Below are 17,465 nucleotides of genomic sequence, written 5' to 3' on the forward strand. Positions count from 1 at the left end.
GCTCTCTCTCTCTCTCTCCTCTCTCTCTCTCTCTCTCTCTCTCTCTCTGTATCTTTGTGTCTCTCTCTGTGTATCCCGCTCTCTCGCTCTGTGTGTGTCTCTCTCTCTCTGTCTATCTTTTTCTGTCTCTGTGCATCTCTCTGTCTGTGTGTATCTCTCTCTCTCTATCTCTCTTGCTCTGTATCTCTATCTCTATCTCTCTCGCTCTGTATCTCTATCTCTCTCGCTCTGTATCTCTGTATCTCAATTCAAGCGGCTTTACTGGCATGGGAAACATATGTTTACATTGTCAAAGCAAGTGAAGTAGATAATATACAAAAGTGATATAAACAATAAAAATGAACAGTAAACATTACACTTACAGAAGTTCCAAAAGAATAAAGACATTACAAATGCCATTACGTATATATACAGTGTTGTAACGATGTACAAATGGTTAAAGTACAAAAGGGAAAATAAATAAGCATAAATATGGGTTGTATTTATAATGGTGTTTGTTCTTCACTGGTTGCCCTTTTCTTATGGCAACAGGTCACAAATCTTGCTGCTGTGATGGCACACTGTGGTATTTCACCCAGTAGATATGGGAGTTTGTCAAAATCGGGGTTTGTTTTCAGATTTTTTGTGGATCTGTGTAATCTGAGGGAAATATGTGTCTCTAATATGGTCATACATTGGGCAGGAGGTTAGGAAATGCAGCTCAGTTTCCACCTTATTTTGTGGGCAGTGTGCACATAGCCTGTCTTCTCTTGACAGCCAGGTCTGCCTACGGCGGCCTTTCTCAATAGCAAGGCTATGCACACTGAGTCTGTACATAGTCAAAGCTTTCTTTAAGTTTTGGTCAGTCACAGTGGTCAGGTATTCTGCCACTGTCAACTCTCTGTTAAGGGCCAAATAGCATTCTAGTTTGCTCTGTTTTTTTTGTTAATTATTTCCAATGTGTTAAGTAATTATCTTTTTGTTTTCTCATGATTTGGTTGGGTTTAATTGTGTTGCTGTACTGGGGCTCTGTGGGTTGTGTTTGTGAACAGAGCCCCAGGACCAGCTTGCTTAGGGCACTCTTTTCCAGGTTCATCTCTCTGTAGGTGATGGCTTTGTTATGGAATGTTTGGGAATCTCTTTCTTTTGAGTGGTTGTAGAATTTAACACCTCTTTTTGATAGTTAGCGGGTATCGGCCTAATTCTGCTCTGCGTGCATTATTTGGTGTTCTACGTTGTACACGGAGGATATTTTTGCAGAATTCTGCATGCAGATTCTCAATTTGGTGTTTGTCCCATTTTGTGAGTTCTTGGTTGGTGAGCGGACCCCAGACCTCACAACCATAAAGGGCAATGTGCTCTATAACTGATTCAAGTGTTTTTAGCCAGATCCTAATTGGTATGTCGAATTTTATGTTCCATTTGATGGCATAGAATGCCCTTCTTGCCTTGTCTCTCAGATCGTTCACAGCTTTGTGGAAGTTACCTGTGGTGCTGATGTTTAGGCCAAGGTATGTATAGTTTTTTGTGTGCTCAAGGGCAACAGTGTCTAGATGGAATTTGTATTTGTGGTCCTGGCGACTGGACCTTTTTTTGGAACACCATTATTTTGGCCTTACTGAGATTTACTGTCAGGGCCCAGGTCTGAGAGAATCTGTGCAGAATATCTAGGTGCTGCTGTAGGCCCTCCTTGGTTGGTGACAGAAGCACCAGATCATCAGCAAACAGTAGACATTTGACTTCAGATTCTAGTAGGGTGAGGCCGGGTTCTGCAGGTTTTTCTAGTGCCCTCGCCAATTCGTTGATAAATATGTTGAAGAGGGTGGAGGTTAAGCTGCATCCCTGTCTCACCCCATGGCCCTGTGGGAAGAAATGTTTGTTTTTTACTATTTTAACCGCACACCACTTTCCGTCAATTGTATAGCAGACCCTCAAGCCAAATTGAGTCAAAGGCTTTTTTGAAATCAACAAAGTATGAGAAGGCTTTGCCTTTGTTTTGGTTTGTTTGTTTGTCAATTAGGGTGTGCAGGGTGAATACGTGTTCTGTCGTATGATAATTTGGTTAAAAGCCAATTTGCCATTTGCTCAGTACATTGTTTTCACTGAGGAAATGTACGAGTCTGCTGTTAATGATAATGCAGAGGATTTTCCCAAGGTTGCTGTTGATGCATATCCCACAGTAGTTATTGGGGTCAAATTTGTCTCCACTTTTGTGGATTGGGGTGATCAGTCCTTGGTTCCAAATATTGGGGAAGGTGCCAGAGCTATGGATGATGTTAAAGAGTTTTAGTATAGCCCATTGGAATTTGTTGTCTGTATATTTGATAATTTCATTGAGGACACCATCAACACCACAGTCCTTTTTGGGTTGAAGGGTTTTTATTTTGGCCTGTAGCTCATTCAAGATAATTGGAGAATCCAGTGGCTTCTGGTAGTCTTTAATAGTTGATTCTAAGATTTGTATTTGATCATGTGTATGTTTTTGCTGTTAGTTCTTTGTTATAGAGACAAAAAGATTGGAGAAGTGGTTTACCCATACATCTCCATTTTGGATAGATAATTCTTCGTGTTGTTGTTTGTTTAGTGTTTTCCAATTTTACCAGAAGTGGTTAGAGTCTATGGATTCTTCAATTACATTGAGCTGATTTCTGACGTGCTGTTCCTTCTTTTTCATATTGTATTTCTGTATTGTTTTAGTGATTCACCATAGTGAAGGCGTAGACTCAGGTTTTCCGGGTCTCTATGTTTTTGGTTGGACAGGTTTCTCAATTTGTTTCTTAGATTTTTGCATTCTTCACCAAACCATTTGTCATTGTTGTTCATTTTCTTCGGTTATCTATTTGAGATTTTTAGATTTGATAGGGAAGCTGAGAGGTCAAATATATTGTTAAGATTTTATACTGTCAAGTTTACACCTTCACTACTACAGTGGAACGTTTTGTCCAGGAAGTTGTCTAAAAGGAATTTAATTTGTTGTTGCTTAACTGTTGTTTGGTAAGTTTCCAAACTACATTCCTTCGATCTATAGCATTTCTTAATATTACTCAGTTCCTTTGGCTTTGATGCCTCATGATTGAGTATGGCTCTGTTCAAGTTGACTGCAGCTGTGTTCTGATAGCCCACTGACACTCCTAGCTCTCTCTCTCTCTCTCTCTGTCTCTCGCTGTCTCTCTCTGAATCTCTCTCTGTATCTACCCTCTTCCCATAAACACATACATAATCCTAACAGAGTGGAAAATACCTGAGTCATGATCTTTACACACACACTGCACATGCTCAGGTTAATACAGTAGAGCCAAAAGAAAGTACACACACACAATCCCTGGGTATCTGCCATGGCCACAGTCCTCATTTCACCCCTGTATAGATTACGCTGTGTAACACACTGATGCCCCCTCCCTCCTATCCAGCTTCATCTCACTCCCTTTGCCCTTTGCCCCTGCAGGAAAGCAGCTTGTCAGCTCCTGAACCTCCACCCCACTGACAGGGCTCATGCACAACACTGTTGCAGGGTCCATGGAGCTTTACACACTTTTCTACTAAGTGTGTGCCAGCAGCACCTTCCAAGTCTACAATGCTCATACACAAGCAGACTTCTAGCTAGTTGGTCATTTGAGTAATGGCTAGTAATTCCTCTTCATTTGACCACGTCAGGCCCACGGAAGGACCCATTGAGTGACCCTGATGAATGACACTCAGTGGAGGGAGGCTAACCTTCCTTTGTGGTCAAAGTCATTTAGTGCTGCCTGCGGTTGTCGACTCAGTAGGACTCAGCTCTTCCCACCTTGCTCCTCCCTGTCCCCCTCCTGAAGTTCCCTGATTGATCCATTGATTAGCCACCCATTGCTCCTGCTGGCTGGCTGTCTCAGCCTTGGAGATGGTATTGTGTGGAACTGTAGATGTTTTGTTTTTTTATCTTTATTTAAAACTAGGCAGTTCAGTTAAGAACAGATTCTTATTTACAATGAAGGCCTAGGAACAGTGGGTTAACTGCCTTATTCAGGGGCAGAACGACAGATTTTTTTACCTTGTCAGTTTGGGGATTCGAACTAGAAACCTTTCGGTTACTGGCCCAACGCTCTAACCACTAGGCTACCTGCCGCATGAGCAAGGTTTGACCCTTGCTCATGCTCCCTGGTGCTTGTCCCCCTCCCTCCCCTTTCCTCTCTCATCCACTTAAATTACATTTACTAGAGTGATTTATTGACGTTTATTTCAGTGCTGTAGTCAGCTGTATGTTCTCTCTATGGGAGAAGGGAGAAGTGCTTGACACTCCAAAGAAATGGACCCCTTATTTTTGCAATGGCAGCATTAGGGGAGGCAGCTCACTAACCAACCACGTGGGTGTGTCTGGGTCTGGTTAGCCTTTTAACACTAAAATGCTGTGTTAGATTTCTATTGACAATATGAGAAAACCACCTCCATTGAATTACTGTCCAGTTTACACGGCTAAGCCTGTTACGGCAACATTGAAGCCATGTTAGTATGGTCACTGTGATGTCATTTTAACCCAACCTGTCCTCTCTGTTACAGGGCAGTAATGTGATGGAGGAACAGGACCTGAGGGAGATTGGCATCACTGACCCAGGACATCGGAGGAAGATCCTGCATGCAGCTCGGTCCCTGCCAAAGGTGAGCCTAGTCTCTCCAAACTCCTGACTTTAATGAGTTCCCCTACGGCCCCATGAAGTGGCTCTAGCGAGTGTCATCAGCCCTGACTACGTGGGGAGTGGAGTGATCAGTGTGTGACTGTCTCCCCCTGCAGGTGAAGGCCCTGGGCTGTGACGGCAGCATCTCTCTCACCTCCTGGCTGGACCTCCTGGGCCTGCAGGAGTACCTCCACAACTTCCTGTCCAGCGGATACCGCAGCCTCGACTGTGTCAAGAACCTGTGGGAGCTGGAGATTGTCAACGTGAGTGTGTCTCTCTGAAATCTACTTTGAGAGAGCACATTTTGAAATAGTCATTTCATTTTTAAATAGTAAATATGTTCAAATGGCAATATGCTCGATGAGTTACTGTGGACTTAACTTGAAATGTGTGTTGGGGTTTGTTCAGTGGTTAGGACTGTTTTGTATCTTCCAGGTACTGAAAATCACCCTGCTGGGACACCGAAAACGCATCATCGCCTCGCTGGCAGAACGGCCCTATGAGGAACCTCCTGTCAAGCCCCCCCGCCTGTCCCAGATCAGGTGTCAGGACCTGGTATCCCAGACCTCCTCTCCCATCAGTCACATGGACTCCTACACGGGTCGTTCCATGGACCCCCTCCTGCCGTTGGGGGAGCCTGGGAGGAGGAAGGGGCCTGACCCAGCTTACGATGTGGACCCCCACCGGCCCCGCAGTGGAAGACACCGCTCACATGAGAGGTATGAGGAGCGGCATCGGGAGCCCCGTCTGACCCTGCGACCCCCCAGCCTGGCAGCCCCTTACACCCCTGTACAGAACTGGCACCACCAGCCTGAGAAGCTCATCTTTGAGTCCTGTGACTATGAAGCCAATGTAAGGGACTCACTAATGGCTTTCATTAATATATATGGTCTCCCACTCTATGTACTACTATATTCATGTTTCTCTGTCTCTCACTCTCACACTCTCTCACTCAAAATCCAGTACCTGGGATCTATGCTCATTAAGGAGCTACGTGGGACAGAGTCCACCCAGGACGCCTGTGCCAAAATGAGGGTAGGTCACGCCTTTAACTACTGCTCTAGTCTCCTCATGTTTAGAGAGACATCATTCTCTATCTCTGCTGAAAGGACCCAGACTCATTTCCTCCTCTCTCTCTCTCTCTCCCTCCCTCTCTCCCTCTCTCCCTCTCTCCCTCTCTCCCTCTCTCCCTCCCTCTCTCCCTCTCTCCATCTCTCCCTCTCTCTCTCCCTTTCTCCATCTCTCCCTCTCTCCCTGTCTCCCTCTCTCTCTCTCTCTCTCTCTCTCTCTCTCTCTCCCTCCCTCTCTCCCTCTCTCTCTCTCTCTCTCTCTCTCCCTCCCTCTCTCCCTCTCTCCCTCCCTCTCTCCCTCTCTCCATCTCTCCCTCTCTCCCTGTCTCCCTCTCTCTCTCTCTCTCTCTCTCTCTCTCCCTCCCCCAGAGGTCGACAGAGCAGATGAGGAAGGTCCCCACCATCGTCCTCTCCATCACATACAAAGGGGTGAAGTTCATTGACGCAGCCAATAAGGTTGGTTGGCTGGGTGCCCCTGACCATACGGCGATATCTGAAAACTAGACAGACACACACACACACACACAGACACACACACACACACACCTGTCCCAGCCAGGGAGACTAGACACCAGGGGAGGAAGAGGCTGCCCAGCATCACATCTCACCTATCACATTGATCAAGCCTCACCCTCTCCCTCCTTCATACTAAATGTCACCCCTGTCTGTTAAGTGTGTCTGTTAAGTGTATCATAGACATGACCGATAGGCCTTTTTTGAGGGGTCACAAGGGTAGAAACTTCTGTGTCGCCATTGCAATTAAGAACATTTTGACATGTTCTTTCATAATGGAGATGTGAATGTGATATTTATTGATGTCTCTGTGACTATACATACAGTATACTCATTGTAGTGTCTTGTTGGACTCTCCTCCCATACAGAACATCATAGCTGAGCATGAGATCCGGAACATCTCGTGTGCGGCCCAGGACCCAGAGGATCTGTGCACGTTTGCCTACATCACCAAGGACCTGCAGACCAACCACCACTACTGCCATGTGTTCAGCACGGTGGACGTGGTGAGAATACATGCCTAGACAATCATCCCACTCTAACCCAATCACTCCAGCGTGCAGTGACGTGACTTGACTTCATTGTACGTTATACTATCGCATTCGTTTCAGAATATGTCCAAACTAAGACATGTTATTGCCACAGTACATATACAAATATCTTTCAGCTGTAGATGCAGGTCCATACAGAATGGTCTGTGATGTCCTCTCCTCTGTCCTCATGTTGGATCCTTCCCAGACACCTTTTTTTAATCCTCAGAGGAGATGTGACTCTGATTGGCAGCATCTCTGTTATCTCTGTTATCTTTACTCTCTAGACCAGCTTATCTACCTGTGAGGTTTCACACTTCAGCAACGCTTGATTGCCTTTTTCCAACAGTCATGGCGCTATGTGGCCATCACTAAACTGCCAACCTCCACCACGCCGTTCCTCCTGAGAACTGATTATTTGTCTAATCCAGGGTTCCCCAATAGGCGGGCACCCATGTTTTCTGAGTGAATTTTTTTGGGGGGTACTTTAACAAAAATGTTGGACATTAAGGACTGTCCCGTGTGGCTCAGTTGGTAGAGCATGGTGTTTGCAACACCAGGGTTGTGGGTTCGATTCCCACGGGGACCAGTAAGGAGAAAAAAATGTATGCATTCACTACTGTAAGTCGCTCTGGATAAGAGGGTCTGCTAAAATGAAGAAAAAAAAAGTGAAATCACCAGGAATTCAGCTCAAAGTGCTTTTAATTTAGAAAATCTGTCCCTAGTATTCCCACGCATAAATAGAGAGGCATATTTGATCATATGTAATCAAGGTTTGAAGCATGTTCTGGCCACAAACCATCTGCTCAAGACAAAATTGGCCCGTGACGGTGACCGTATTACCGCCACACCGGTGGTCACGGGTCATGACGGCAGTCAAATTCCACATAAACGTTTAGTCACAGTAATTAGGCTTCTCCAAGCTCTGATGCTGCTGCTAGTCATTAGTAGCCTACCAAACTTGCTAACCGCCTGGTATTCAGCACTCTATCGTCCCTCTAATCACTCTGACATCAATGCAAATGAATTCGAACATCTAATCAAACACTTCATGAGAGCCCATGAGCTCATGTTGTGCAACATTTCTATAGGCTATGCAATTGCATGAGAAAACAGAGTGATGGCCTCTATTAAAAAGAGGAGGATCCCATCAGCTTTCCATAGGATAGGCCTACTATATTTATTTCTCAACTTTCCTAATATTAAGCATGTTTGGTTCTATTTACAACAGGAGTATAGCCCACCAGGCTGGCATGAAAATGAACCATGGGAAAAGCATTGTCCTTTTGCTATTTAAGTGCATAGATTACATGTATTTTTTCCCAGTTCTGTTTCGAGACAGGTGCATGATAATGGTCCATTCTAAATCAAACCAAATTTCACACGTATATTATTCAGTATATGTAAAGACAAGATTAAATTAAGAATAGTCTGATGAGTGACAATATTAGCCTATCACTTGTGAATTATATATTATCACTTGTGAATGATGCCAAGCTTAAGGCAATAAACAGTGAATCCTGTGCAAAGAACAAAGCAGAGCTCATGCCTTTTTTCAAATCATAATGCCACGGAATTCTAAGCAAATCTTATCTGCTAAATGAACTAGTGTAGCCCACAGCCATTTGGCATAGCCAGATCAGGACCTAACATAAGGACAATTCACCTTTCTGAGAGGTCTGCTGTTGGCCCTGTGGCTTGTGTTGTACTCAATAGGGCTGTGAACTGAATGGCCTCAGGGGTAATGCAGCAGGCTGATGACTATCTGAGATGAGGTGAGGTGGGGGGGTGTAATAGCCGGAGATGTGATCAGAGCTTTTAAACAGTATTGACCAGGCTGCTATCGGACGCCACAGGCTCATTTTTCACCAGCCCACACAATGGGACGGATCCCAGATCAAAGGAAATAAACAAAGAGAAAGTTCCTCGGAGACAGAGACTAATAATCAGCCTTCTGTTTTTCTCAAGCTGGAGTTATTTTGTTACTTAACTTTACAAGAATATGTTTAACAGAGCCAATCAGGTGGTGTCTCACTGGACTGGGTTGAGCTTCCCATGGTGCTGTATGTGTCAGCGACAAAGAGTATCAGAGGAAGCCATTAAAATCCATCTTTCTCAATGCAAAACAAATCCAGGGCTTTTTGGGTGAACAAATAAATACACACATGGACCCCACCCAATGTGTTTGTCTCTGGTCCCAAGTGCATGTTCACCTTCAGCTGCACCTTTCCACTATGTAGAATCTGACTGTTTTAATGTGGTGCAGCTCCAGCCTCAGTGGGTTGCAGTAGCATGTGTTTGCAGTCAGGGGGGAACTGCTTGCTCTCTCACTACACTTCCTCTCTACCTGACTGCTTTCTCTGCCATTGAGTTAAGTCTGTTTACAAAGTTGCACAGGAAAATCAACTTTAGAGTAAAGTATTCGATGCCATTGTATGACTGAGCATCTCTCCTGGGTCTTTGGAGGAGACTGAGCCGAGCTGAGATTGTGGCTTGTTGTCTCATCCACTCAATGTGTATGCTTTTAAATACTGTACATACTTAGCCCCTGACTTGTCTTACCTAGGAATTATAGATGCACCGTATGCCTGTGTTTACTTTCATAATGACTAAGACTCAGTCTGCTGTAGAGTGATGCAGCAGCATTATATTCAGGACCATGTCTGTCTGTCTGTTGACATGTAACTTAACATAGCAGGTGTAAAAGAAACACCCGAGCGAGGTCCCCACATCCATTTTTCAGGGGAAAAGGAAGCTAGGTTGAACATACTGTATCCCTGAGAACCGGATGTTTCTGCTTTCCCCCAACCCTACTGAGGAGTAGAATACTGAGCAGGATTCTCTCTCCTCCCCCTCTGGTAGAACCTGACCTATGAGATTATCCTGACACTGGGACAAGCTTTTGAGGTGGCCTATCAGCTGGCTCTCCAGGCCCAGAGGACCAAACAGCACCAGGGCATCCCAGCAGGACCTGGGACAGAGGTCATCGAGACCAAATCCAGCCGGCCCGTTCCTAAACCACGGGGCAGCGTAAGAAAATTAGGGGTGAGTTTGTCACACGCAAACATTTACATTTTATTAATTTAGCAGGCGCTCTTATCCAGAGCAACTTACAGGAGCAATTAGGCTTAAGTGCCTTGCTCAAGGGCACATCGGCCGATTTTTCACCTAGTCGCCTCGGGATTCGAACCAGTAACCTTTCGGTAACTGGCCCCACGCTCATAACCGCTAGGCTACCTGCCAACACACGCACACACAATTCTCTCATTGTGAATACATTGTGAAAATCTGCCAGTAGCAACACTCCATTAGCATTAAAACATTAACGGATGGAATGCTACTTAATGATAATGTTACGATCACACAGCTGGGAACATTCATTAGATATAACAACCAGAATGTGTGTTCGCACACAATCTCATCCCGCCTTTAATGGGAATGGTGTGATTTTTGCTTGGCATGAAAACCACACAAAGACAGTTATGTAGTGATGTTATTGTAGTGGAGCGGGGGATGATTCACCACAGCATGGGCACATCACTCCCATCCCTCTCATCGGTACACACACCTGAAATCACACAAACATCTCATGTCCCCCACTAACCAGGGTCTTGTAAGAATCTGTCCCTACCTCCTCCCTGTCCCTCTCTGTCTCTCTCTCTGTATCTCTCTCTCTCTTTTCTCTCTCTCTCTCTTTTCTCTCTCTCTCGTTGTCCATTCACTTCCTGGCTGTCCTGTCTCTCTCTCGTTGTCCATTCACTTCCTGGCTGTCCTGTCTCTCTCTCGTTGTCCATTCACTTCCTGGCTGTCCTGTCTGTCTCTCGTTGTCCATTCACTTCCTGGCTGTCCTGTCTGTCTCTCCCAGGGCTCTCCTCCCCAGCTGGACACTCACTCCTGCTGTTACTGTCACACCTGCACCATCCACCATCCCTCCTTTCTTCCGCTGCACCACTCTGCCAGCCCTGCCGCCCAGGTGCTGCTCTTTCTCCCTCTCTCTCATCCTTTCTCTCTCTCTGCATCCTTCTATCATCTACCCTTTCTATATAATGTTACCGCTTTGGCTTGATTCCCCCCCCAATCACCAATACAGTTTTCACATTTTCTCTCCTCACCTTCAATCCATCCACATTACTCATTTATCTCTCCTCTTCACACCTAATTTTCTCTGTTTTTGTCTCAACGGGGTTCCCAACCTGGAATCACATTATTCTTTTTTCTTTCAAAAGATGACATTTTGAAACACCATCAACTCTGTTGATTACTGTGTTGTTCTTTACTAGACCCCTTGATAGTTGTAAGACCCTTGGGAGCCCCCTAGTGGTATGAACATTCCAGGTTGGTAATCACACTTTTGATTTGGTGATGATGATGTGCTATAGCTTTTCCCTCAGGGGTTCTTCTGTTCATATTTTCTTAATCACACTTAGTACAATGAGTCATCATTTCCTCTGATGATTTCTCTGATTTCACAACGCTTTCAGGGAGAGGAAATGATCATCTCAGAATGACTAACGTAGCTCAGCACACCGATTTTTCATTTGTTGGCTCTCTCACCCTAAATCTGACTTGTATCCTGTCTGACCCCCCTCTGTGTCCCCTACCCCTACAGGTGGACCCGTTGGAGCTGGTGGGGGATTCCCAGTCCCAGGGTAGTGCCACGTGGCTGGTGGACCCCGTCCCCAAGGACTCCAAGAAGACCATCAGCACTAAGTACGAGACCACCATATTCTGAGTAGACCTGCCTCCTCACCTCACCTCTCCTGACCTTTTACCTTGGATCTGACCTCCTAATCTACTGTACCTTTCCTCCTCTCCTTCTCCTTCTGTGTGCCTTTCAATGTGACTCTGCCTGTCTCCGCTCCAGGCCTGACCCCTGCTCTCCTGTCTCCCTCCACCTCCTTTCCTCTGCCACTGTTGGACCCTGCTGTCTGAGAAGTTCAACCCCCCCCACCCCCCTCCCTACCCAACTTAGTCTACCACGTCTACCTTCTGCTCTCCTCGCCACTGTGCTGTCTCCCCCCAACCACAGCTCTGACTGTGGGGACTAACTGTTACTGGACCGCTCTCCTAACTGGAACACGTACCTCTTGCTTCCCTCTAATTAATAAGTCCTGCCAACTACTGGGCCCTGAATCCTTCCAACCTCCTCTATGATTGTGAAGCAATCATCAACCGTTCCCCAGGCATTTACTGTAGTTCCTCTTACCTTTGTGACCAAGAAGCATGAGACCTTATCCTTCTACAACCTTCCCTCTGTTTCGTTTTCTCATGAACCCTGTGCTTCCTCACATTCACATTGGCACTGCATTAGCCCTGCTTTCAATTTTGTAATGTATGGTGCTGTTATTTGTAGCATTTACCAATGCTAGTAGGCTCAGTGGCATTATCTGACCGATCCAGTATAGTAGCTGTGAAGTGTGTAATCCACAAGTCACTGACTAAGTTTGTTCAGTGGTAGCGATCTCCATTCTACCTACAGTACCTTCCCACTTCTCACCACTCTAATTTACCTCTTACTCACAAACTACTATCCCCCAAACTCTCTTAGAACAATCCTTCATTTTTCCTTCAATATATCCCTCCTTTGTTTTTCATTCATTTTACTCATCAATCTTGTTTTCTCCTCTGGGTGCTTTTCCTGCTCTACCAGGCGACGGCCACTGTGAGATGCTCTTGAAGAACTTTCCCTCCTTGTTTTCTGAACAATAATCTCCTGACTCCAGTGCTCAGAAAAAAATTAATGATTCTCTACAGCCAAGGATCAACTACCTGGATGAACATTGTTTTCTAGAAGAATCTGTAAGAGACCGGCTGTTCCATTGTTCTAACTCTACACACATTAGTAGGAACATTGCCTGTTTCCCTGCAAGGGGATGGATGACAACCTTGTTGCACAGGACTAAACCCTAAACCCATCCCCCCCTGGGATTGGTCCATTTGGTTTAACAGGGGGAAGGGCACGTACATGCGTGTCCTGTCAGACTGATTTACACTCTTTGTGTGGGTTTACCGGAAACTGTCTGGGGAAAACTGTCCCTCTGTGTCAGGCTGCCAAAGGAGGCTAGGGTCCAGCTCTGTGATAGGAGATCTCTATTGGGAACTAATGGAGTTAACATTGACGGGGCCTTTTGTTAGGGAACGACAGTGGACAGGATAGGACACAGAGGCTCACACAGAATATAGTGTCCTACGTAGAGGTGCTTACTGTTATAGACGGACAGCCTAGTGGGACATCTATTTGAGCATGCCTTTCTCTGTTTATGACTGAGATGACTTTGATTTAATATCTAGTGCAATCCTAATTTGGAGTGTCATGAGCACTTTTTGTGAGTGCTTGGATGCTGGGGAAATATTGTGTGCATCCAAGATGATATGAAGAGAAATTGAATTGACTGTTCATTTAATAGAGTAGGAACCAAAGAGATGCCGAAATGGGTGAATTCTGCTCTAGCCACCCGTAATAGACCTGGGTGATGGTCTTAGGGTAATAACTCAGCCTAGCTGGTACATCAGTCAATATAGAGCTGATTAGTGCCAGTAACCTTAATGACGAGGAAGAGAGCTCATCATATCTCTCAGTGGAGAGGAGAGGTTATATGAAGTACGTAAAAAAAAAATATATATATATATATATACCATTGTTCACAATCCAAGCATGTCTTAATGGACTGAAAGAGGAAGGCATTAGGTTGGCAAGGCACTGATTCTACATATAGACATAATAAAAGTACATCATTACTTACTGTTGGTGTGCTAGGTTCAGTGCATTAAGTGTTCAAATCACTGTTCACATCCATCTAAAATTCAAACTCATCGCCATATTCCAAGTAGTGTTAAGACCCAATCAACCCACTGTTGAAACTTAAACCCAGCTTTAAACCCAGCTTTCCTTTCCTTCTTCTCCTTTTCAGAACTCATGCCTTGATGTTCATGTTGTCATTAATGGATGTCTGTCTGTGTTTGATTTAGAATCCACGCTGCCTCAGTCAATATTCAGTGCTAACATTGAAGCGGCAGTTGATCATTATCTAGAAAAATCCATCATTTTTATATCTTCTCCATTTAGTTTTCAGTTGGCTCCGTCATGTTTATACATTATTTTAACCCCAGTGCTGTGTTGGTGTGTATCTCCCTTCCATGTAGCTGACTACCATGACCAGACACCCAGCCAGAGTGAGAGATCAGGGGTGCCCAGACAAATGGTATTTTGTTGTGGGGCAGGATGCCCTTTTGGAATCAAGAGAAAGGCCAGGCCCACTTTCCATGCACCCCTCCACCCACTGGGGGTTGTGCTTGCATACACCAGGAAGGCCCTACCTGCTCTCTGCCGCCCCCGGCCCTCTCCTCATCCTCCACTTCTTCAGCTCCAGGGGTCAGCTCTGTAGCAGACAGACAGGAAGTCAGCTATTGGCTTCTTCCACCCTGTCCTGTCCTTTGAGCACTGTGACTGACTGCCCCCAGGCAGTAAACCGAATCAACCAACACCCTCACTGCATCCACTTACATATACTGAACAATGGACTCAATATGTCAAAACTTGGTCAGTTATCTAGAGATCACAAAGGTGGGTGTTTGTTTGGTACGTGTCCCTCTTTCATTGTGAAGCACTCAACTTCAACATCCCACCTTGGTACAACATGGTACACATGGTACAAATTAAACATAAACATGGTACAAATTAAGCATGTTTATCCTTTACAGGCCTGCGAATGCTGTTCAGACAGACAGTGTATTCTATTTATGGGTACGAGAGTGACAAGTTCTCAGTTGTTGTTTTTTGCCAGACATTTTGTGACTTGTTTATCCATTCCATGAGAGGTGAAGATGGTTGCCTCCTCTAGATTGGTGCCTCAAACAACTCCTCCTCAGAGAGGCCTTTCCCATACACTTAAATGTGTCTTCACTGAGGACTACGCTAAGCTACTCTTTACTCTGACAGTGATAGTAATCAACATAAATTATAGATTTTTGAGCAGAGAAAATCGAGATCCTACCTGACTATTTCAATGCAATACCTATGGGAAATGAGAGCTACATTTGGGAAGAATTGGGTAAAATGATTACAATGTGAGATGCAGCAGTACACTCACAGACTCTCTCCTGTCCATCCATCCAAGCACCAGGTCAGCGACATCAAAGCATCTCTTCCTTATTTTCATTTCCTCATTCATAACATACAGAACTGTGATAAATAATGGAATAGTGTGCGGGAGGAATTTTGGACGGCTGTTAAACTGACACTACAGATCATATTTAAACAGGGTGAATGGCTTTTATTTGATAAAAATAATAATAATGTATTGTCTTTTTGTACGTTTTAACTGTCCTGATGCTGGATACTATATGACCAGGCTGGTGTTAGGAGATAGTCCTACTGATTGCATTTTATTCCCCCTCACTTTATTTCTGAATTAATTTTGAACTAGTCAAACCACAAAACCAGTCATGTAAGATTTTAGGTACAATAATGTACCAAGCATTTTCTCCCCATGCGCTATCTCTCCTGGTACTTAGACTGTTTTGGGTACTCTGTGAATGCTGAGTCTGTTTTGGGTACTCTGTGAATGCTGAGTCTGTTTTGGGTACTCTGTGAATGCTGAGTCTGTTGGTATGTTGACTAGTTATGGTACACTCAATATGGTACACTGGCTTCAGCTGGTTGATAGCACCTGCAGCCATCAATCTGGTCCCATCTTCGCATTTGCACATTTACTAAGGATCATTGGTAGTACAATGTGACTATTCTGATGATATTGATGATGACTATGATGATGAGAACAATATTGGATTGTAAATTAATCTCTAGCAGTCTGTATTTTGATACTTGAATGATTTTGCTTTTATAGATATCTATATATATATGTATGTAATTTTTTGCCACATTTGTCGTAAAGAGAAAAAGGACTGCGTCTTATAAAGTTCAACATATCATGATACCCAACGATTGAAAACAAACAAAGAACTTAGAGCGACCGCACTAAAGAAACAAAGAAAAAGATTGTAAATAATCTTGGGCTTCCAGTCTTTTTATGATTTATTATTTTTCATAATTGTACAACTAATAAATGAAGAAATTATGAACCAGATTCCTGTTTTCTTTCTTTCATGACAATCGTTCAGCCATGAAGAGTTGCATAGTACTATCCTTTACATTTGCGTAGTCCCAGACAGACAAAAGGTAATGGTGATGATACTGTAATATGACAAACCAACATGAACAAGTCTGGGCAAGGAAAACAGACAGGCTTGACGGTGCATCCTTTGAAGCAGCTGATATTGAGCTGTTTCAAAAGATGCACCAAAATGAATTCCTCATTGGACTTAGTTGGTAGTGTTAACTGAGGGCCGGGATAGTCGATAACAAATATATTTCATGTTTCAATAAGATGACGGTGAGGAGTAGAGCAGAAGAAGAGCTCGACAAGTGGTTGGGAATGGGACAGGTTTAAATTTTTACAGATGGTGTTTGTTTAATTGCTTTATACTTGTAATTTGCAGCTGTAATAGCTGAGCTGTGTCATGCTTGTCAGGTGTTTAGGAGCATAAAGCCAATACACAGGTAAAAGAGCTTGTCTATAACGTTAAGATGTAAGGTGTTTAGGAGCATAAAGCCAATACACAGGTAAAAGAGCTTGTCTGTGTAACGTTAAGATGTAAGAGGTGTAAGGAAAAGGTGTTTTTCAAGCCACAGGTACAAGAAGTAAAATATTTTTAAGGAGCTTCGTGACAGTCTATACCAGGGGGTCCTGGCACTACACAGTTGATTCAAATAACCAATTCATCAAGGTTTGATTATTTGGATCAGCTGTGAAGTGCTAGGGCAAAAACCAAAATGTGCACCCAAGGGGGGGCCCAGGATCGAGTTTGGGAAACCCTGGCCTCTACACCTGCTGGAGGATTTTTAAATGAAGCATTAAACCTGCATGTTATTTCTCATATCTTTCAACTGTTACAGTTTTTCTCAATTGCTAAAACACTAAAACCCATTGGCTGAACAAAGTTCTCAGTTGCCTGGACTCATTTAGCTAATTATGCAGTTTGTTGTCAATACCTTAAACCATTTCACATGGTATAACACAATTTGCAGATCTCACTTAGACTTTTCAGCAAAACTCTAAACACATTCTCTTTCTCAAAACACATTCTGCACTCTAATGCAGATGTCATCCATACTGGTAAACACAAGTGGCAACAATCAAATACAAATAGAGAACACATGTCATTGACTGAACACAACCACTCAAAATTGATTTAACCTGTTTCAAATGATGCGACACAACCAATATAAGCCAGTTCAGAGAGCAAACAGGTTGTTGAAGGTGGGAAGGAGAAAGTCTGAGAATGGACAGAAGAAACAATGTGAGAGGACGAGTGCGTATGCGAGGTGGGCGAAGAGGAGGAGGGCAAGAAAGAGGAAGAGGAGGACGAAGAGGAAGAGGAAGACAAAGAGTGGAAATATCTGATGAAATTCGAGCAACAGTTATAGACCATGTTCTTGTCCATGGACTGACAATGAGGGAAGCAGGACTTAGAGTGCAACCCAATTTGAGCCGATTTTCTGTGTCCACCATAGTAAGGACACTCAGAGAAGAGAACAGGGACAGTATACTACTGTAGTTTTGTAATTGCAAATTTACTGTACTACACTATATGCAGCTGTTTCAATAGACATTTGTAAAGTTAATCACTGTATGTATTGTACTGCATGAATATGTTTTGTAACT

The 17,465-nt window shown here is 44.1% G+C and overlaps 1 protein-coding gene across 7 annotated transcripts in view; it reads left to right on the plus strand.

Moving 5' to 3' along the window:
* The window catches only part of anks1aa (ankyrin repeat and sterile alpha motif domain containing 1Aa), a 121,432-nt gene extending 105,605 nt beyond the window's left edge, over positions 1-15,827 (plus strand). For 3 of the 7 annotated variants that reach the window (XM_029719198.1, XM_029719202.1, XM_029719204.1), the window contains 8 exons: positions 4,513-4,611; positions 4,745-4,891; positions 5,064-5,480; positions 5,592-5,663; positions 6,068-6,154; positions 6,580-6,717; positions 9,604-9,786; positions 11,351-15,827. In XM_029719198.1, coding sequence (XP_029575058.1) covers positions 4,513-4,611; positions 4,745-4,891; positions 5,064-5,480; positions 5,592-5,663; positions 6,068-6,154; positions 6,580-6,717; positions 9,604-9,786; positions 11,351-11,473 — 1,266 coding nt within the window. In that variant the 3' untranslated portion in view covers positions 11,474-15,827. Of the gene's footprint in view, positions 1-4,512; positions 4,612-4,744; positions 4,892-5,063; positions 5,481-5,591; positions 5,664-6,067; positions 6,155-6,579; positions 6,718-9,603; positions 9,787-10,606; positions 11,327-11,350 lie in introns of those variants that run through there. The other 4 variants (XM_029719197.1, XM_029719203.1, XM_029719200.1 and 1 more) reach the window with 3 other exon arrangements.
* The last annotated feature ends 1,638 nt before the right edge of the window (positions 15,828-17,465 follow it).

This window comes from Salmo trutta, chromosome 28 (genome assembly GCF_901001165.1).
Source record: "Salmo trutta chromosome 28, fSalTru1.1, whole genome shotgun sequence".
In the NCBI taxonomy this organism is placed as follows: domain Eukaryota; kingdom Metazoa; phylum Chordata; class Actinopteri; order Salmoniformes; family Salmonidae; genus Salmo; species Salmo trutta.